This window comes from Carassius gibelio, chromosome B15 (assembly GCF_023724105.1).
Source record: "Carassius gibelio isolate Cgi1373 ecotype wild population from Czech Republic chromosome B15, carGib1.2-hapl.c, whole genome shotgun sequence".
Classification (NCBI taxonomy): domain Eukaryota; kingdom Metazoa; phylum Chordata; class Actinopteri; order Cypriniformes; family Cyprinidae; genus Carassius; species Carassius gibelio.
The window spans coordinates 4,165,130-4,187,155 of record NC_068410.1 but is presented as its reverse complement, the minus strand read 5'-3'; the positions used below and the strand labels follow the sequence as shown (position 1 = coordinate 4,187,155).

Here is a 22,026-nt window from a genome sequence, read left to right as displayed (position 1 = left end):
ATGATAATAAATATTACAAACCGAATTCTAAGTATATTCCAAATCCTTAAAACTGATAGTTCTGACTAATGGCTACTACAAATTCAACTTTTTCATCAGTGGAATAAAGGACATTTTAAAATATAAAATGCCAGAATATATAATATATATATAATGACAAAATATAAGCAGAAAACATTTAATTTTACATTTTAAGAATATTTCACAACATAATTTAATTTACTGTATTTTTGATCAAATAAATGCAACCTTGCTGAGCATAAGAGACTTCATAAGAGATTTAATTTTTTATAAAATATTAAATTATATCACTGTATATGAATAAATAAATATATATTTAAAAATTCTGTTAATATATAAATATGTTTTACTTTATTAAATGCATTATATTTAATATTATATATCTTTAAATATTTTTATCATACTTTATGTATATATATATATATATATATATATATATATATATATATATATATATATATATATATATATATATATATATATATATATATATAAACACACACACACACACACACATATAAATATATAATGTGTTTACATAAATGATTTTTTTTTAAATATTGTTTTATGTGGTATATAATAGTTCAAATACTCAGCAGACAGGCAATATGTGGATTTATTGCTCAAATACATACTTGATCAGTAAAATAATAATAATTCATATTGATTAAACTTAAAAACAAGTGTTTTGATAGCAAAGGTTAATTTAAAATAAATGCAAAAATGTATTTTAGCATTTTAATTTAGCTTTTTTATTCACATATTCTTTCAAAAAGTCTCATTATAATGCTGCATCAGTTAGAAATCCATCATCTGTAATACAAAAGCATTTTTTTAAATTTAATTATTAGTGGTGTATGCATGATTTTAAAGACAAACATTGATGTCTTTTATCATATTTCTGTTTCCTAACGACAGCGTGTTACAGTGAATTTTTACCATGGTACAGGAGGTTTCATGTACTCCACCAGCACTGAAACTTTAAGATGCCTTTATCTGAATTTCAATTTAACTTTGACAGCATGCGTATATTGTGTCAGCAGCATCTACTTTAAGACGTATATGTTAATTATTTTAAATATACACTCACAACCGCCCAGTGCATGACTACGTAGGACACATGTATTCAGGTTCTCTGTTCTACAGCCAAATGCACGTTAATGCATGGTAAACCCCCACCCTCCACCCTCCACCCTCCAGCCTCCACCCTCAGGCTGATTTACAGGCTTGGCTTGTCACAGAAAGTTCCGGATCTCCAGCTAACTCTTCATTCCGAAGGAAACCCAAGACACCATCAAGAGAACAGACCGTGTATCACACGTCCGCAATTACACACACACACACACACACACCGCCATGAATCAAAATAGTGTTTTGACTCTCTACATGTGTGACTGTGTTTGTAATGGAGCAGAAAGGTCATGCAGAAGTTGTGATTATGTGAGTGAAATTGAACCCGGTGAAATGTTTTCATTGAGGATTAAGTGAGAAATATAGTACACTACCAGTCAAAAGTTCAGATTAATTAAGACTTTTTTATGATTTTGAAGTCTCTTATTCTCACAAAGACTGCATTTATTTGATCAAAAATACAGTAAAAACTGTAATATTGTGAAATATTATTACAATTTAAATAACTGTTTTTAATTTGAAATTCAAAATATAAGTTATTCCTGTGATCAAATCTGATTTTCAGCATCATTAGTCATCACACGATCTTCAGAAATCATTATAATATGCTGATTAGGTGCTCAGTTATGATCAATTATTACAGGAGCTCACGTATCAATAATGATTCTTATTATTTTCAATTCTGCTTACAAATTTTGTCTAAATAGATTTTTTTTTGTCATAAAGGACCTAATTTATTGGAAATATTTTTTTTTATAAACATAAATGTCTTTAATGTCACTTGTGCTCAATTGCATTGCTGAATAAAAGTATGAATCTCTTCTTTTATATTTTAAATCTCGATTTTAAGAAATGTTTCTTGAGCAGCAAATCAGCATATTAAAATGATTTCTGAAGGATCATGTGACACTGAAGACTGGAGGAATGATGCTAAAAATTCAGCTGCGCATCACAGGAATAAATTACATTTTACAAAATACACATTACAATAAAACACAGTTATTTTAAATTCTATTATTTAACAATATTAGAGTTTTTACTGTAATTTTAACCAAATAAATGCAGCCTTGGTGAGCATATGAGACTTCTTTCCCAAACATTAAAAAAATGTTAATTAATCAAAATTTTTGACTGATGGCATGCTATATTTCTCCTCTAATCCTCCGTGAAAACACTTAGTGAGGATCGGTTTCACTTGCTTAATCACATGCAAACATGATGCTTGATTGAATTTGAGCATGTTTGGACACACAGACACACACACACACTCACCGGCCTGGTTGGTGGTGAGCGTGACGGACACGGCCTGCTCCAGACTGGGGTTGTGTTTGGACACCCCGTTGACGGCCCAGATCTGGAAGGTGTAGTTGGTGTGTGCCTGCAGCTGGTGAACGGACACCCGTGTGGAGCGCAGACTCAGCCGCTGCGGAGAGTATCGCACGTCGTCTCCACACGGCGTGCATCTCTGCGTGTCTCGCACACACTGCTTACACACCACGTTGTAGGTGAGATCCTGACGGCCTCCGGAGGAGAGAGGCGGACTCCATTCCAGCAGCACCGACGTCTCGTTGACATTAGAAATCAGATTGTGAGGAGCGGATGGAGGACCTGCCATAAACACAGAGAAAGTGCATAACCCTTACAAAAAACAGCCTGCTAATTCTTAACGGAAAATGTGATTATATTTAAATAACAATGTTGCAATGATGGGAAATTGAATAGAATTTTAATGCTACTATTAATTATTTTTAGATTATTATTAATAGTATTATTATGATAAATATTTATGGGCACAAAAAAGGCAAAAAGTGTGTGTGTGTGTGTGTGTGTGTGTGTGTGTGTGTATATATATATATATATATATATATATATATATATATATATATAAACACATGCGCATACATGACATATACAACATGTATAATACAATAAATATTAGAAAAAATCTTTATAAAGAATTACATCTAAAATTTCCTCTCAATCGCTTTCTCTCTATATATATAATTCATTATCAATTGGAATTATTGGAAATTATTTGATTGAAAGAGCTACTGTACATTTCACAGTTCTATTTTGTTATGTTTATTTTTTTTTTGTGTTTATGTGTGTGTGTGTGTGTGTTTATCTATGCAAGTACCGTTTTGTGTATTCTAAAACTTCCCATCCTTTCTGAACAGTAGGGTGAAGGAAGAGAAAGAACGAGAACAGAAGGAGAAGACAAGCAGCGTCTGTTCTACAAAGAGCTAGAGCTCTTTCATTAGTATGGAAGAAAGAGAGAGAGAGAGAGAGAGAGAGAGGACAGACAGCTGGTAGAGTGAGACTGATACTGTCTCATTTAAATTCATTTATTTGATGTGAGGAACATCTGCTCGTATAAAAGGATGTAAACAGAAATAATCACATGCCCATGCACAACATTCTATTAGAATGCTTTGATTTCATTTAGTTACTTCTATATATTTAGTTATTTTTTTCATACAATATACTAGAATACTTTCAAATAGAATACTTTTCGGCTCATTTTTCATTTTGTATAAAATAAAAATTTTAGTCTAGGGAAACAATAAAAATTCTGAAGCTATACTGTAGATTCTTCAAGAGTCAAAAGAGAACATATGGCTCATGTCAATAAATCCTACAGCATCGTATTTGATGTGTAAATTTCCTCTTAATTATCAACGTGACTAAAACTGATGTCTGAGTGATAGTTTATACTTTCTTTGCAAGTAAAAGGCCTTTTAGTATAAATTGGAAAACCAAAAAAAGGCCTCTTTCAGCTTGTGGTTCACATGTCTTTTTACGTTAAATCTTTACAAATTTTTTACAAGTAAACAAAAGATAACTTTTATATTGATACTTATAATACAAGAGCAACTTTCCCCATTATCCATAGGTAACTTTTTAGAAAAATCATGCTAAAATGTGAGTATCAAATATGATCTTCTGCTTCTTTTAGGACGTTTATTGGTTCATCTCTATCATCATTGCCTTGCATTGCATTTTCAGACTATTATTTCCTATTTGCTTAAAATGCTTATTAAATGGACGCTGTGATATAAAAAACTAGAGAAAAGTAAAATCTTAAAAAAGGCACTTAAATGCCCATGTAAATCACTACCACAGTGTCCAAAAAACACAGTGCACCCACTTCAACCTGGTGCGAATGTTTGTGTTTAACTCACGTGTGCAAGGCATGGCAGCGGGATCCGTCTCCGATCTGTAATATCCTTTGTCACAATCACAGGAAGTAGCTCCTTCTTTCATGGAGTAACTGTGTAGTGGACATTTACGACAGCCGCCATCCGAAGAAAGAGACCTGTAGAAGCCCACCTTACACACTACAAGAGAAGAGAAAGATTCAGGACGCCGTTCATTCAGCATTAAACAAGGTGTTGAATACAGTATGCTACCCAGACAACAAAATACCTGGGGTATGACTCAAACTATTATAAAACATTATTAAACGCCTCAATTATGGAATGATTATAAAGTATATAAGCAGACAAAGAAGGAGCATGAAAACCTGCCAGCTTTCTGTATATAAAACGCTGATGCATTTATGATGAAGAGAGCAGCTAGGAAAGGGAGGTGAAGTCAAGAGACTGCGAGACAGAGCAAAGCAGACGATGATAAATGAGGAATTCTAGGAGGTTTCCCAGCATGCACCAGTCATCTATAACGCTCACTTCCATACGTCTCAAGAATCCGCCTCGCATATCTGAGTAAAACATGTTTTGACATCATAAACAAAGAATGCACGATGTTTAAATAATCTAGCGTGTCACGTCCTCCTACTCCTCCTGCCTGAACTGTTTTTCATCATCCTTATCACTCATTTACATGCAAACACAAGTGTGCACGCAAACCTCTCTCTGTGTTTGGACGTCTGTATGTGCATGGATGAAAACGAGGAGGATGAAAGATGCCTTAGACTCCAGCGCACTACTATAAACTTCTATCAGACTCCAGAGACCAGACAGAAACGATGGGCTTGAGATTTACATATGACGCTGTTTTCTCCTGCTGCTAGATGTTGCAACTACTGTATAACCAACATATTATGGCAAAAAGCATCTCTGCATTAATAAACCGTAATGCAAACAGTTAAATGACTTCCATAAAAGTCAAATAAACTCAAATAAAGTAACACTTTCAAACACACATTTTTAATCCCATTTAACAATAATAGATATGATACATACAGTATACATAGAAAGTCATTCATGCATTCTTAACCATGCAAAGCTAGACATGAAAACAGCCAGAATACTGAATATATATATATTTTCGTTGAGTATCATATTTGATACAAATCAGGATGTATTGGCTCAGAGTAAAAATATGGAGGATGTAAAACACCTGACATCGCCAAGTTGTGCTTAGTTTTAGACCGAAAACTGAGCAAAAATATCAATTTGCTCCTTATGCTGATATTTACATGGCCCGAAAAGTGATGAAGATGTAATTCTGATATTGTTTGTAATGTTAATCAATGAGATCTTTATAACAGTATATCTGACTATTTGCATAAAATTACATAAATTTATATAATTTGTCACTTCTGTCAAATCTCTCAATAATATATACTAGTAAGATGATATTTAACTGCTTAGTTTTCTGATCAAATGCAGAGATAAACAAATAAACACTTCTCAATGGCCTTATGGTCATAATATTTGATACATTTGAACAAGATTGTCCTAAAAAAAGATGTCTGTGTATTTAAGTAAAGGTAAATTGCTTCAGCCAAGTATGTGTTCATTTACTGTTATAGTTATTGTTACAACTACTTAATAAAAATCAGTAAAGGTTTCACAGCAGAAAGACACATGATGCACGAGTTAAAGGTGAATGTATGAACAACCACACTAACAGGGGTTTAAAAAAAGTCTAAATAATCAATCAGATGACAGAAGGCATGAAGTAGATTGTGTGCAACATGTTTTTTAGCTAAGTTTGAGGCTTTATATGGTTAAATGATGTTGGAAAACTGCGGAGTTTAAAGAAAACCCCCCAAAACTGGAAGGAAAAATAACCCCTTCAAGAAGCGTTAGGCTCTTAGATGTTCCTGTGCTAATCCTAAAGAAGCGAACAGACCTCCCGACAGATTATCACCAGGGTCCTGGGACTCTAATCTCTGTTTGAGATTGATCCAGAGGTGCTGGAGGAAGAGGAAAGCCGCTCTCATTCACTCTTTGCACTGGACTTAATCTTCACCGAGCTGAAAGAGCTTTTCTGTAAGGACAAAAACCCTCCAGACATCCAAACACTGGCTATATGACATGACCCTCTGAGATAAAGAGACAAAGAAAAGTGTCTTCTGGTTTCCAGCATGCATTCCAGTGCTCCCTGATATCTATACAGGATGAAGAGAAGATATATCAGTCACATTTCTGACCCCTCCCATCAACGTTTTTCCATTAGCGAGACGCTGAGAGACAAATGTATCAGTGGGTGGCCAGATTGTGCCGCAAAATCCTCAAACACACACACACACACACACAGAGAGAGACACACTGCTCAAGAGCATCTTGTACTTTCATTAAACAACATCTCTAAAGTTTAATTCTGTACGTCTCTGTCTTTGCTCTACTCTCATTATCTGCTTGAATCTACTCTGATTAAACCTTGTTATCACTCATTCCTCTTGTTGTCATTCCTCATTCGATACTACTCACTTTTACGCACTATTATGTCATTATTGGCTTGGTATGATTTTTTATGTTTTTGAAATGCATATCTTGTTTCCAAAGACTGCATTTATTTGTTTAAAAATACAGTAAAAAACAGCAATATTGTGAAATATTATTGCAATTAAAAATAACTGGTTTCTATTTCAATAGATTTTAAAATGTAATTTATTTATGTGATGCAAAGTGAATTTTCAGCATCATTACTCCAGTCTTCAGTTTCACATGATCCTTCTTAAATGCAGATTTTCTGATCAAGGTTATTTATAAAAATAATATGGGTGTTTATTATAATTACCAATGCTGAAAACAGATGTGCTGCTTCAAGTATTTATATATAGATATATATAATTCATTTAAAATAGCAATATTTTGTAACATTTTAAATGTATTTAATGTCATTTTTTATCAGTTTAATGCATCCTTGCTGAACAAGAGTATTTATTTATATAAAAAAATAAGCTGAATAATAGTATTTTTCTCCCCAGAAAAAGCATGATAAAGGTAGTCCATGCAACCTGTGCACTAAATTCCAGGTCTTCTGAAGACATTCGATACATTTTTGTAAGGAACAAACCAAAAATTAAACAAAAGACATTGAAGCATGGAAAAGTGCAATAAATATATATTTTTTTTATTCCACAAACTGTGTGATATAATGATGAGCAGATCATTTTTAGGTGTCTATGCCTTTAAGAATAACAGAAAGCAATGGGAAGTCTCCATTTAGATAGTTAGATAAACGTGTGTGTGTGTGTGTGTGTCTGTGTGTGTGTTAATGACAGTTTGCAGAGCACCAGGATTTTTTCAGACAAAAACATCAAGATCAGTTTTCTCTCCTGAGGGCATGGAAGATCTCTCTAACACACACACACACACACACACTTACGTGAAAGAAACATCAATTGGCTTCTAGTCTCACGGTCTGACATCTGTTGTTCTACAGGGTTTAGTCACTAATTAACAATTACCTCTGACCCCCTCCAAACGCAGGGCCGGCTCCATCAGTGTGATTGATGACAAACATGCGGAGGGCGGCGGATCACATTGACCGATGACTCACTCGCTCCACATGTTGACCTTGACCCCACCCTGAGGCCTACACACTAACCGATTGGTACAAGCCCCGCTTCACCCTTAACAAACTCTGTTCTCATTCCAGAGGAAGTCGTCCATCTCCCAAAGCCTGCTGGAGCGCATCCGACGAGCTCTAGTAATAATATTAACCTGAACAAAAGCAAATCTCATTTAGCTACTGAGTAGATATCGATGGGAACTGGTGCTTGTATAGTATGACGTCTTAACTTCCCAAAGAAAAGAAAAATATCAAATGAGATCTTCTTAATATCTCACTTGTTGCTCCTAAAAGCAATGAGATTAAATAGAGAGCAAACGATGACCCCAGTGATCTTAGTTTCACATTCATTTTATAACTCTGAACTCTTCTCTCTCATCAACTTTTGACTCATTTGTTTCTATTTTTTTTCTTCCAAGGAAAAACATGTGAGGCAAAGTTGATACTTAAATTACAAATAATAAGAAGCTCTATTAAGTTTGCCGAGTTATGCTCTTATCGAGTCTTTTTAATCTCTATAAATCATTTTTTCACAACAAACTTAATCTAATGAATGTCTAATTAAAATGAACAGAATATGGGCATTATTTCAAAACAATATTGTTGACTAAAAGCTAAACAAATAGTAAAAAATAAAATAAATAGCTGAGAAATTAAATGCAAATATTAGATGAAAAAAAACTATAAATAGAAATATAATCTTTTTTTTAAAAAAAATACACATAACAAAATTACTTTAATAAAAATAAAAATGTTAAATAAAATAATATTATAAATAATAGCAATATGATAAATACTTTATGCATATAATATATCATATAAAATACCACTGTTTTGGAAATATAACCTTTTCAGGTTTGCCTAAAAATGGAACAATTTTCAGTGAATCACTGCATTTTGGCCTACAGTGAATTAATGTATTGTATATGTTTTGGGTGAATTATAACCTAAGTCCCCTGAGGTTGACCTCTCCTCAGCAATACCCAACATGAACACATCATTCACTTCTGAAGCTGAATTATTTATTAATATATGTTATGAAACCACAACGTCGTTAGTATTATTCTGTCAAAGCGTGTTGTTTTAACATAACAGATTTGGCAGGTTTTTGAAGGTATTGATGCAAGACTTCCTGAAATGACCTGAACTTCAAGCTGCCCTGACCACGTACACCAACTTCCTCCATTCAGAGAGAGGAATTTCCTCAAATTACGGCGTATTTATCGGGAAAAGGATCGCACACACCCTTTTGGGCTGCAGGGGTCTTTAAAATCCATACACAATTTAACTACCACGAAAATAAAAGAATGGAGAGATTAGAAAAGATGAGTGTGTGTCTGGCAAGGTCTGCATGTATTGTTATACGTGAAAAGTTGCAACACTATTTTCTAGTACAGGAAGTTTTGGCACAGGAGGATATGCAAATGAGTTCCACACACACATCTGTCAAGTTCATATAGTGATACACACACACACACACACACACACACACACACACACAGTTTCCAGGTTAACCTATAAAAACAACTCTTCATGCAAAGCCATTTCTGACACATACTACAAAAGAAACATAACACAAACATAAGTTTACAACATGATGCATCATGGGATGAGTTCACTGTTTAGATGCTGTGACTTACAGAGTCAGAGTGAAAAAACAAGGCTGTGTATTTTTAGTTTGTTAATCTAAACCATTGGAAAAGCATGACGACAGACTGTCTGGACCTGCAACACCTTCCATTGTGCATGTGTGTGTGCATGTGTGTGTGTGTGTATTATGGGAAGTTGTGAACGGCAGTGAATTCGATACGTTTCTATTGGTTTGTTTGGAAAACAAATGCACACAGATATGGTACAAACACGTACACATGAACATAATGATGTTATTATGATAAAAATGGCAGCACTAATGAGACAAACCCTCTTATTTTGTCCTTTAACCTTTACTACATTGACTACTTGACCTTTAGAAATCAGTCACAGACACATGATAGGTTTTCTCAATCAATACTACATGTGTGTGTTTTCTGTGTGGTTGCCCTCCAAGTTAAAAATAATTCATTTGAGTGAATAAGTTATTTTCAATAAACTATTTCAAACTCGATTTCAATTACATTTATGCTTCACATCTCAAAAATACTAACCAAAGTTATCTATATACAGGGGCGGATCTACCGGGGTGGCATAGTTGGCAGCAACGAATTAAAGGTTATGACCAATTTGAAAATTTATGAGCGCGAATCTTTCGTGAATCGCGAACCCGCTTTGAACTCCCGAACTGACTCAAATGATTCGCGAACCCACTCCCAACTCTCGAATTGATTCAAATGATCCGCGAAGCCGCTCCGAACACCCAAACTGACTCAAATGATTCACGATCCCGCTCCGAACTCCCAAACTGACTCAAATGATTCGCGAATCCCATAACTGACTCAAATGATTCGCGATCCCGCTACGAACTCCCGAACTAATTCAAATGATTTGCGATACCCAAACTGACTCAAATGATTCGCGAATCCGCTTTGAACTCCCAAACTGACTCAAATGATTCGCGATCCCCATTACTGACTCAAATGATTCGCGATCCCGCTACGAACTCCCGAACTGATTCAAATGATTCGCGATCCCCATAACTGACTCAAATGATTCGTGATCCCGCTCTGAACTCCCAAACTGACTCAAACGATTCGCGATCCCGCTACGAACTCCCGAACTGACTCAAATGATTCGCGAACCCGCTCCGAACTCCCGAACTGATTCAAATGGTTTGCGATCCCCAAACTGACTCAAATGATTCACAAACCCGCTTTGAATTCCCGAACTGACTCAAATGATTCGCGATCCCGCTCCGAACTCCCAAACTGAGTCAAATGATTCGCGATCCCCATAACTGACTCAAATGATTCGCGATCCCGCTACGAACTCCCGAACTGTTTCAAATGCAATACATTGATTGCATGAGATTAAGTTTGTAAATGATAGCCTGTGTCCTTTTGTAGTGTGCACATATATTTATCATCAAACTGTGATAACTGTGACTAAATTCACTATACGTCTGCCATATGTTGCCACCCCTCAAAAATTCCTGCCCCCTTCTCGCCACCCCATCAATATTTTTCTAGATCCGCCCCTGTATATATATATATAAATATATAATTGTGTGTGAGTATATGAATATGTATACCTGTGCATATATACCTACAATATTAGTTTAATCTAATAAAAAATGACTATTTTTCAGATAATATTTGTGAGTACTACCATGCTTATTAAAAGTGTTATATTGCTACTGTTCCAGTTTCAAAGCGGCCTAAAAAGAAGAGCAATGGAATTGGGGTTTGAAACACAATCACTGTATTAAAATGAGTTTCAGAACACTTACATTTTTTTTTACACCTCTTTACATCCATCATTTCATCACAAAACTGAGTAAAGACCACCTAAACACCTCCCTCCGTTTGACGAGCTTAAGATTTTGACTCCAAACCTCCCAATCACAGTCTATTGTTACAGGAGAGCGACGGAGAAAGAGACAGCGTCTGTCATCACATCAAAGGGATGTTTAAAGGGAACGTGAAGTGAATGATGAAATCAGAGACCACCTAAAAACCTCTCTCTTTCTCTAGACATCAGCTCCTTTTCATTCTCTGGTCTGTTCCTGTCTGAGAGGAGGCCGCTGACCTTCCCTGTGTGCTGACAAATCTGTTTTTCTCTGCGATCACCTCCTTTATTCTCACTGTCTTTCAGTCTTTTGTTGTTCCCTCTTACTCTTACTGCACGTCTATCTCTCCCTCTGTCTTTTTTAACCCCCTCTTGACAGAAAATAAAAGACGAATTCAAAGGCAGAAGGAGTTTTCTCTGCGCGCGCGAGAGAGAGAGAACAATACATAAGTCACAATGAATTTGGACTAAAAAGTTTCAAGCTTCAAAAAAGTTGTTAAAGTAACATAGTCAATGTAACTTGTACATGACAGGTTTCCTGAAGTCATACAATCACTTTGGTTGAGAAACAAATTAAAAATTAAGTTTAAGTATTTTACACCATATGATTTAAGGGGAGAAAAATGCACAGATCTATTGCATGGATTTAGAAAACGTGAAATACACAGCACTTATCATATGGTTTAATTACTACTACACACACACACACACACACAGAGAGAGATAGATAGAGTATATCATTTTATAATAATTTTATTACAAATTTGTATTAATTTATTATAATTTTATAGAACGTTTTCAGATTACAAGAAATTTGAGGGGAATTTTCAATAGGAATTTGAAGAGAAATGTTTGACTTAAAACTTGTATCTTTCACCATTCTTGTAGTACTGGTGTTTTTTGGTGCAGGAGAAATCTGAAGCTTGCTAAATATTTCCACTTTTGAGTAACATGAAGATGAGTTGGCTGTTTGTGTGCGAACTGCCCCTTTAAGACGACTGAATCAGCGCTAAATTTGACTGAAAGGACAGGGAAATTCAGGTCAGCCGAGGCCACACGTCTCCTGACGTTCCCTTGTAAAACTTCCAGAGAGTCCATTAAGTCTGGTTAATATAAGGGACTGTCAGCGAGCTGCAACATTATATCAATGTTACGTCGGTGCCGTCCTTGACGCTTCTGTCACGCTCCTTTTAGAAAAGGGAGAGCCGGCGATGAGAGAGACAGTCGGAGATAAAGAAGTGAGGGAACAGAACACCATCCAGACCAGAAACAGCTCTCAACACCTCCGTAATGATGTTGGACTCGCACACACAGGACTCTTTCTGTCTGCGTTTCCTCTGCTGGTCGTCCCGAGCTCTTCAGGCTGAGCTTTAAACTCTGACCTGTTCCTTTTATCCTGCTGTGTGTTTAAACCATTCAGGCGTGTCGGAGAAAACGAGGCCACAAAAAGCTGGAACACGAACTAGACTTTCCCTAAGCTCAAATAAAAGGCACGAGGGGAAAAAAAGCAGGAAAGTGATGAAGAAAAGGTGAGAGAGACTGATTCCTTCCTCTTCTGTCCTTTCCTTCATTGCTCGGAGATTGCTTATTCAAAGCTCAGGAGATGAGATCAAACAAATGCTTTCAAATGTAAAAGAATGCAAAAGACAATAGCCAAATTAAATTATGTTATCATGCGATTATGGTACTTTTAAAATAAAGCAAAATAGAAAATCTCAATTAGCTCTTTACATTTTAGGAGAAGCAATTGAGATATTAAAGAGATCCATTTTTTTTGTCCGTCTGACAAAAAAAAATACTGCATAATTTATCATTAAAAAAATGATTTTATTTTATTATTACTTATCCTTGCAACTTAAAAATCTAATATGCAGTCTACTTTCGAAACTCTATTTATGAGACACGTGAGATTAATCAATAGAAATAAGAAAAAATCTCAATTGGTTCTCCATTAAATATCATTTCTGCTCAGAAAACACGAATGAGTTTGTAAAGATCTATGTATCCTGTGGGTGATCATGCAACAGGCGACTCTAAACCACACAGAACAAACAGAAGCGTCCCCCATCGGACCCATATCACGACCCCTGTGTCTTCATGGCATCCTGTGGAAACCCAGCTGTCAAGAGTTTTGATGTCTTAAATTCTTAATAAATTTCTCCTCTCCAGCTGTCAGCCAAGCGTCAGAGATGGATGAAAGAGTTAGTGACCTCTGACCTGCCCCAGACCTCTTCCTCAGCTCCCCAAAACCCCCCAAACTCTCACAGAGCAACGACAGATTCCTTTCAGCACAGCGTCAGCTCAACAATAGCATCGCCTGCATCCCACAGATACTGCAACTCCTCAGAAGAGATGAGTAATGCATTACTTTCTTTCTGTTCACACTATATCTACCAAGGTAACTTTTCAATGAATGGGATTTTGTATTTATTGTATTTAACAACATATTTCCTCATAAAATAGTCAAGTAGACCTACAGAAATCACAAGGTCTCTAATTAGACATGGCTATATAATGTGCAAGAAGTGCATTTGTTTAGGTTTATTTTGAATTATCTGAAGGACAGTTTTATACTGGTGGGTAAAAAATGTATCCATTGTGTAACAAAATAAATAATATAATTAAACTAGTATAGAATTAAATACAAACAAATCAAGAAATGCATTTCTATTTTGAAAAAAAGACAGATAGACCGATACAATTATTCATTTTAATATTTATAGTGTACATATAATAATATAACTTCAAATTAAAATAAATATATAAAATGTATGTAAATTATATATAAATATAACATTTATTATATATGAATGTAAAAGTATATTTTATATTTAAGTAATATATTATTTTATAATATTATAACAATTATAACATTTAAGATTATATTTCATTTATTTAAAAAATCTAATTTAGTTATATATTATTTTCATAAATACACATAAGATAACATATACACACGCATTCATAAATATCCACTTATATCCATCTACACACACACACACACACACATGAAAATGTCTCTATGCAGAGTGTAAAAAAAGAACGTCCACAAAGTGTTGCTATTCATAGTTTTCAATCTTCTGAATAATTAATGCAGACTCAAATACTATCAATATTCATGAAGGCTCTACTAATAATCTGTCTGTAACATAATTCCCCTTCAGAACCATAAGGAAACCTGAAACAGACCCAGATGACTGCACTTGAGTCCTGAGCGAGAATGTAACCTTTGATCTGTGACCTCTCAGGTCAAAGGTCAAGGGTGGTGCCGGCTTTCCCTCATCATCGCTATGGAAACCACGCAAAGTGTTTGCAGTGCGTCTTTGCGGCTCTTCTACAAATAGCAGCACATGTCTAGAAAGCCATGAAGCACAAGAGAAGTCCAACTTTTTCTTTTCTCTGTCAACACATCTGTGTGATGTGTATTTATTATTGTCACAGGCTCTTATTTGGCTTGATCTATGGCAGAATGAAATGTCAGTTTTAAAGATAATTAAATTTTTTTCTCCTCCAGCAGATCCATTCATCACATTCGTGGTCCTCTGCCATTTTTAGACTCTGGATAACATGCCTCGACTCATTCCATCTTTCTCTTGCTCTCTCACACACATCCACATTGAGTCACATCCTATTATGTGGCACGAAGTCACCAGAAATCTGTTAATTACAAAGTCCAGAGCCCAACTAGTATGATTATGATGAAGTTATTTCCATGAGAACGTTCAGCAGTCGTGGATTTACTGCTTCTTTTACTCTGTGTTTGTAATCAGCATCTCTTGTTCTCATGGGAGGAGAGTCCTCAGTCCTCTTTATTACACAAGCACAATGCTGATAAACCAATCAGAAACACTCTTATTATTACCACCTGATGACAGACTCGTGCTTGAGTGGAGAAGAAATAAGACGCAGGGATGGATGGATGGATGGACGGAAGTCACAATGCAGAAAAGAATTAAGAACCCCATTTGAATTTCAGTTAATTTCCCGAATTTGAATTGAGGCCATTCAAACATACATTTAAATTAATTTAAAAATGTAAAGGAATTTATAGAAGCATGAAAACTTGTTTGCGGCACTGAATAAAAAATAAAAAAGGCAATTGTGACTTTTTATCTCAGAATTTTGATCACACTTTTTTTCAAGCAGTTGCGAGTTTACATTATACAGTTCGGACTTTATAACACGCAAGTGCAATTTATAAAATTAGAATTGTGAGATATAAACTTGACAATGAAAGAAAACATCAGAATTGTGAACCGACTTCTTTTTTCACCAGAACTTGGCTTTATAAGTCGCAGTTGTACGTTCATTTTTCACAATTGCAAGAAAAACGTCAGAACTGAAAGATACAATTTCGCAATTTTGTCATTATTCGCAATTCAAAATTTTGTCATTATTAAGTGTAGCCAAAAAATGACATTTAGTAACTTTTCATAACGGTATCCTGAATTTCGGATGAATTTCAAATACATCTGCGTGCAGAATTGTGTTGTGAAATTGGTGAAAAAACTGTGAAATGTCATAACTCTAAATGGATAGTGTTGCAATTGAGCAATTCTTGTCCAATTTATACCCCAAATGCACATTTTACCTAAACTATCAGGTAAGGGTGATAAGAAATAATCGTTGTGTATATCTATGCTTTGGTCTCTGAGAATTAAAAAGGTTAAAAACAGAGACAGTGAAAACTCCCTTTGGGTGTGACCAATTTGATTTCAAATTCCAACTCGTGAAATGAAGACAAATGTGTCTGAAATGTGGCTAGTCGGAGTGTAGCATCAGAAGTGTCTTACCCTGGCATTGCTCATTCCGTTCCTCGTATCCAGGATGGCACAGGCAATTCCCAATAGGCACCAGCCACTCTCCATCTGCGCCGCAGTACATTTTGGGAACCTCCTGCTCCTCCGAGTGATTCACACAGGAGCCGCGCACCTCCACCAGTGACGACGTGTCTGCTCCAGTTACCGTGTCAGGAAACTGCGCTAGGTTTCTCACGGCTAACGGACACTTCTTGTAAAACACATGAACGGAAACCAGAGCGATGCAGGCTCCTACATCCTGGAAGGCCAGATAAAACCCTGAGTGGCTCAGAACGCCGACATCCCGAACTTCAGTGTTCAGCTTCATGATCCGATCACCAATATCCACCTGCGTGAAGCTCTCGTCCGCCGCCACCGTGTCGATCTTAGAAAAGAGGTTCTCGTGAATGTAGCGCTCGTTATCGGAGTCGGACTCGAGGTAGTAGAGGTTGAACGTCTCTTTGCAGGTGCCGATGACGCCGGGCAGGCTGTTACAGTCACGCAGGGTGAATTTAATCTCGATGTAGATGCGCTGGGCCGCGCCGCGCCGGATCCAGTGAGTCCTGAGCCAGTTGTTCTGATTGGGCTCCAGCACGTTACACACCTGGTATGTTCTGATGGGGATGTTCTTCTCGTCCATGATGCTCACCTCTTCCCACTGCACCAGACAGCAAAAGAACAATGTTAGAAATGAGGAAAATCAAGATGATCTCAATGTCAAATTTAAATCTTTTTAAAATGCAAAATACGTGAACTATGATCCTGATTTTTTTCTGACTAAAATTCTGTTCACACTATGGTAAAATTCACAAGTTTATTCTGTTCAAATATTTATCTGACTATTAATCTTGCTTTTTGAAAACCATGTTACCTAAACATGCAAGTGAGATTTTTTTTTTTCTTCACATAAACTTTTCGTTAGCTTTGCATTTCACTTTCCTAACTATCTGTCAATTATTTGTTGATATGGCTGTGTACCATTCACGAACAAATGACTCTTAAACAGGTTCTTTTTAGTGAATCAGAAACTTTGCAGCAGTTAATGAACAACTGACTGATGAATTTTAATCAGTTCTCTCACAAAGTCATGACTTTATATTAGTTTATTTATTTTATTTACAGTCAAAAGTTTGGAATGATTCAAATTAAGATGTTAATTTGAGATAAAATGCAGTAAAATGCATGAATAAATAGCATGAATAAAATGTGCCAAATGATCATGACAATAATTTAATTTCACCTTTGAGTTTTTTAAACATTACTTTGACTTTAAGCATTGTATGCTATGGCATCATATGTCCTGTAACAGATAATATTTTGTGCAAGAATAGTATTGACATTTTTAGTTTTAAAATTAGTACATTTGTGCTTATTTGTTTGATTATCCATACATCAAAGTACAGTATTAATCAATCAGTTATGACAGAACTCCCAATGCAAATGGAAATAATCAGATTAGGCTGATTCGGAAGACGTGAAAACTGGAAAAATCTTCATCAGAGCATCTCTATTAAAAACCGATGACAGCATAAAGCTGGACGCTCATAAGACCCCACCAAAACAACAGAAAACAGCCGATCAATTAACTAAACAAACATGAGGTCATCCAGAGTGAAAACAGAACTGAACCTTGAGAATCTGCAGAGTAAATATAGATCGAAAACATAACATCTGTTTCCCTTCTAACAGGCTTGAGAATAGGTTTGCCTGAACTAACCTCAGAAAATCATCATTACTCTTCTTCTACTAGCCTCAGATACAATAACAACTCTAGACAGTCATTAATGTTTCACAGCCTACAACACTTCTCGCCGTCTGCTAAACCAGCATTACAGCGTCTGATTGGACTCGCCGAGTTTTCATCATCTAATCAGCACTAATGACTTGTATTAAAGGAAATGACCACCATATAAACACATGCAAATTTAACTGCTGATACCCAAGAGTCTAAATGGGAAATATCACATATTAACTTACACTAACAGTCAAAAGTTTGGAATTATTTTACAAAAATGCAGTAAAATGAGCAATATTGTGAAATATTGTTACAATTGTGAATATAGTTTTAAATTTAGTTAATTTCTGTGATGCAAAGCTGAATTTTCAGCATCATTACTCTACTCTTCTGTGTCTTTCAGTAATATGATTCAGTTCTTTTAAACTGAAATAATATCTGACAGTATTACACTTTTACTTGATTTTTGTTAAAAAAAAATAGCCTTGCTGAGCATGAGACTGAAAAGCATTAAAAAATGGTAATTATTCCAAACTTTTGACCGATGTGTATTAACGATTTGCCATTTAACTTCATGTGCATTTAGCAGACGCTTTTATCCAAATAGATTACAAATGTGCACATACTGTATCAGTTAACAGGCACAGACTGATCTATCAATTTACTAATTATTATTATTAAAATATTAATTATTATTAGTTATTAATTAGCAATTTTAAGAAAGCAAAAAATGTATCAAAAATTAGCCACGGTCCCATTAAGATCATCCTGACAGCCTTAAATAGTCTCCAGGAATTAATTGCCGTGTGCTAAAACTAAATGAGCATTTAAGCGATAATAAGACTGACAGCAATCTGGTGTCCGTCAGAGAGCGTGATCGTCTCCGTTCGGCTCGTCTCTTCATCTGTGTAACTACAGAAGCCCTGAGGAGCAGGACAGAGATAAGAACCTGGAGCTGCTGATAGCAGGACGAGAGGAGAAAGGAGCTAATTGGCCGTATTAAAGTCTGAATATCCGCCCACCGTCCGTGCCAAAGGCCTGTCCATCACGGAAGATCACAGAGGGAGAGGAACTCAGGAGCTCAGTGAGACTTGGATCGATGCGTAAGGAAGCCGAGCTGCTCCGGAATGAAAGATAAATCTGTGTTTTACTGAATCGCTGATTTTCTCATTTAGATGCACCTGATCTGAAGATGTTAAACTGCTAATTGGTGATGAGGGGCTTCGAACAGTGCAGAAGCATGCATTATCGGACAGAACCTGCTGACCCCCTCGATCTAAAATCACACACACACACACACACACACACACACACAGAAACTCAAACAGACCTTTTTTCTGCCTCTGGGTTGCCAAGTCTCTCCCCCCTACCTCTTTTGAGAGAAAAGGGATAGAGTTTCCTAACAAAGGGCATTTCTGTCTCTCTCAACTATTTAGGAAATTTGACGCCCGTCGCTGTAAACTAGCTTTCCAAATTTACATCCCAGAGAAGTGGAGAGAGCAGGCTGATCTCACTTGTATTTATACGTTATATGAACATTTTTGGATGCTGAAGCAAACAATATCAACACACTGACAGTGTCTAAAATGTAAATGCTTTTATGTACAAGATGTAAACAACCTTGAGGCTCTCTGAAGACTGGAACCAAAATTGTGAGGGTACAACGAGGGAAAGAAAGGTTCTGAATGTTGTTTGTTTTTTTAAATGGTGATGCTATATAGAAGAACATTTTGGGTTCCTGCCGAGGGATGAAAAAAAAAAGTGTTTATCTTAAAATAAAAAATTTTATACTCTAAATCTCCTCATAATACTGAGGAAAAACTCCCACACTTTTTTTTGATTACAGCAACTTCTTGCAATTCTGACTTTTTGAGAATTGCAATTGCAGAATTGCAAGTTCTTATATTTCAATTCTGAGATTTATCTCAAAATTATGATTTCTATCTTCTGAAATCTTAGAAATCTGAGGGAAAAAGTCTGAATTGTGAACTATAAACTCAGAATTGAGAAGAAAAAGTCAGAATTGCAAGATAAAAAAAATCACAATTACCATTTTTATTTGGAAGACACTCAATGCCTTATATTTAATACTCAATTAAAAAAAAAAAATCAGAACAAGAACTTTTGAGCAAAGAAAATGTTCCATGAATGTTTAAGTTTCTTTGTGGAACCTTTGATGCCAGTAAAGAACCTTGATTTTTAAAAGTATACCACCAAAGTTTAATACTTAAAGACAATATATAACAGTCTAAAAACACAATATTAATGGTAAAAATATTTATAAATGAACTCCAGATAGGTCTAATAAAAATAAAGTCACCTGCACTCTTTGTAAGGCTGAATTTAATTATCGTCAAAGCAGAAAAGAATGAAGCTGTTACAATGTAGAATTAGTTAAATTAACGTGATGGTGGTAAACATCTTTAATTCCTCTAATTTATCAGAAATGCAATGCAATTAACCTACGAATGTAATATTATATCGACCTCAGTTGATTTGTAAACATTTGTACATCCTTTAAGGTTTTAGGTTATAGATGCTTTTAGATGTGGCGTTTATCTAAATGTATGAAACGGTGCTCGAACTATACGTATGAATACTAATGAGGTGAAGTTGGAGAAAGAGGGACTCACCCCTCCTTCGGTCGGGCTCGCGACCCATGCCAGATCCCCCTGAACTGATCTGGAATCCAGCAGCGTGACTGAAGGAGAAAAACACAGAGACTTGAGAAGACTTGCATCACAAAACTGATGCTAGGATGAAGCTGGAAGACATGCATCTCTGATAAATAATGACAACAGCTGCAAACACCACTGAAAAGTGACAAGTGCACAGAGGTTTGAACAAGCACTGAACTCAGTCGTAAATTATGATCATTTATTACAAAGAATAATTTGCAAAGTAATTAATCTAAATGTAAAGAAAAGTGTATTGTTTTCTTAAAAGTTATGCCAAGTACAGTAACCACTTTTTAAAAAGCCCTCCAGTCTTCACAAGAAAACTTATTCTGACAATAAGGCCAACAAATCATCTTCAAGTTAATTATAAAGTCATATACAGCCTGTGTTTTGATGCCTGACATCATTTGTAGGCTATTGCTTATATATCCAGATAACAAATTATTACTAGCCTTTTGCCATTTTTGTGCTAAAAAACGCCAACTAAAAAACTAAACTGAGAAAACAACAATAGAATAATGAATAATTATATACTATCGAAAATGTTAAATGTGATTAATACATATGTGGGATATCTCTAGTATGTATAGTATGTAAGTTAGGTTTTACTGACCTGCTTATGTATATATATAAATAGTGTGTAATTTAATTTATATTTCCAGACATCAGTTGCAACAAACACTTCTAATGTTACAAAAAATAACAAAACAACAATAAAAAATAACAAAAATTGATAATGTAGTAAAAATGATAAATAGGTTCGCGGGAACTGGCCGCTAAACTTTTCCTCTTTATTCAGCTTCTCTCACCTTCGTTCGCCGGAGGATTCCTCGGAGCGGACAGACCTACACAAATCCCCAGGAAGAGCGAGGCGAGCGCGTAAATAATCCCGGCCATGAGCGCCATTCGTCCCGTTACTGTCTCTCCGTTATATTCCTCGTGCTGCTCCGCGCGACTGATCTGCAGCGAGCGCACGAGACGCTCCGTGAGCTCTGCTGGAGGGGGCGTGGTTATCTCTAGTGACGTACATGTCAATCAAAAACAGAGCGGTGGTCGCCTATTTAAAATATATCGTGCTGCTCCGCGCGACTGATCTGCAGCGAGCGCACGAGACGCTCCGTGAGCTCTGCTGGAGGGGGCGTGGTTATCTCTAGTGACGTACATGTCAATCAAAAACAGAGCGGTGGTCGCCTATTTAAAATATATACTGATTAAATTTGTCATTAGTAGTATTTTTTTTATTGAAAAAAAGGAGTTTTAAAATGATATCGTTTTAGTTGTGTAGTGGGAAATGAGTTTCAAACATAAGTGTTGGATGCATTTCATTTTTTATTTCATTCCTCAAACAGCGAACATAATTTTTGATGAATTACATAGATAGATAGATAGATAGATAGATAGATGGATAGATAGACAGATTTATGTATATATATATATATATATATATATATATATA

The 22,026-nt window shown here is 35.7% G+C and overlaps 1 protein-coding gene and 1 long non-coding RNA gene across 3 annotated transcripts in view; one reads left to right on the top strand and one right to left on the bottom strand.

Annotated features, from left to right (window-relative positions):
• Window positions 1-21,549, bottom strand: part of LOC127972940 (ephrin type-A receptor 4) — a 33,030-nt gene extending 11,481 nt beyond the window's left edge. The window contains exons 1-5 of the mRNA XM_052576952.1: window positions 21,380-21,549; window positions 20,526-20,593; window positions 16,152-16,815; window positions 4,335-4,490; window positions 2,425-2,760 (exon numbers count right to left, since the gene is read on the bottom strand). Of these exons, the coding sequence (XP_052432912.1) occupies window positions 2,425-2,760; window positions 4,335-4,490; window positions 16,152-16,815; window positions 20,526-20,593; window positions 21,380-21,476 (1,321 nt within the window). The 5' untranslated portion in view covers window positions 21,477-21,549. The remainder of the gene's footprint in view (window positions 1-2,424; window positions 2,761-4,334; window positions 4,491-16,151; window positions 16,816-20,525; window positions 20,594-21,379) is intronic.
• LOC127972991 (uncharacterized) lies at window positions 12,223-15,536 on the top strand. Of its 2 annotated transcripts, none has more exons than XR_008157236.1 (3): window positions 12,223-12,887; window positions 13,528-13,756; window positions 14,523-15,536. It is a non-coding gene; the product is annotated as an uncharacterized LOC127972991 (long non-coding RNA). The 2 variants fall into 2 exon arrangements; XR_008157237.1 differs by having other exon boundaries at window positions 12,228-12,887; window positions 13,528-13,714.
• Window positions 21,550-22,026: the final 477 nt, after the last annotated feature.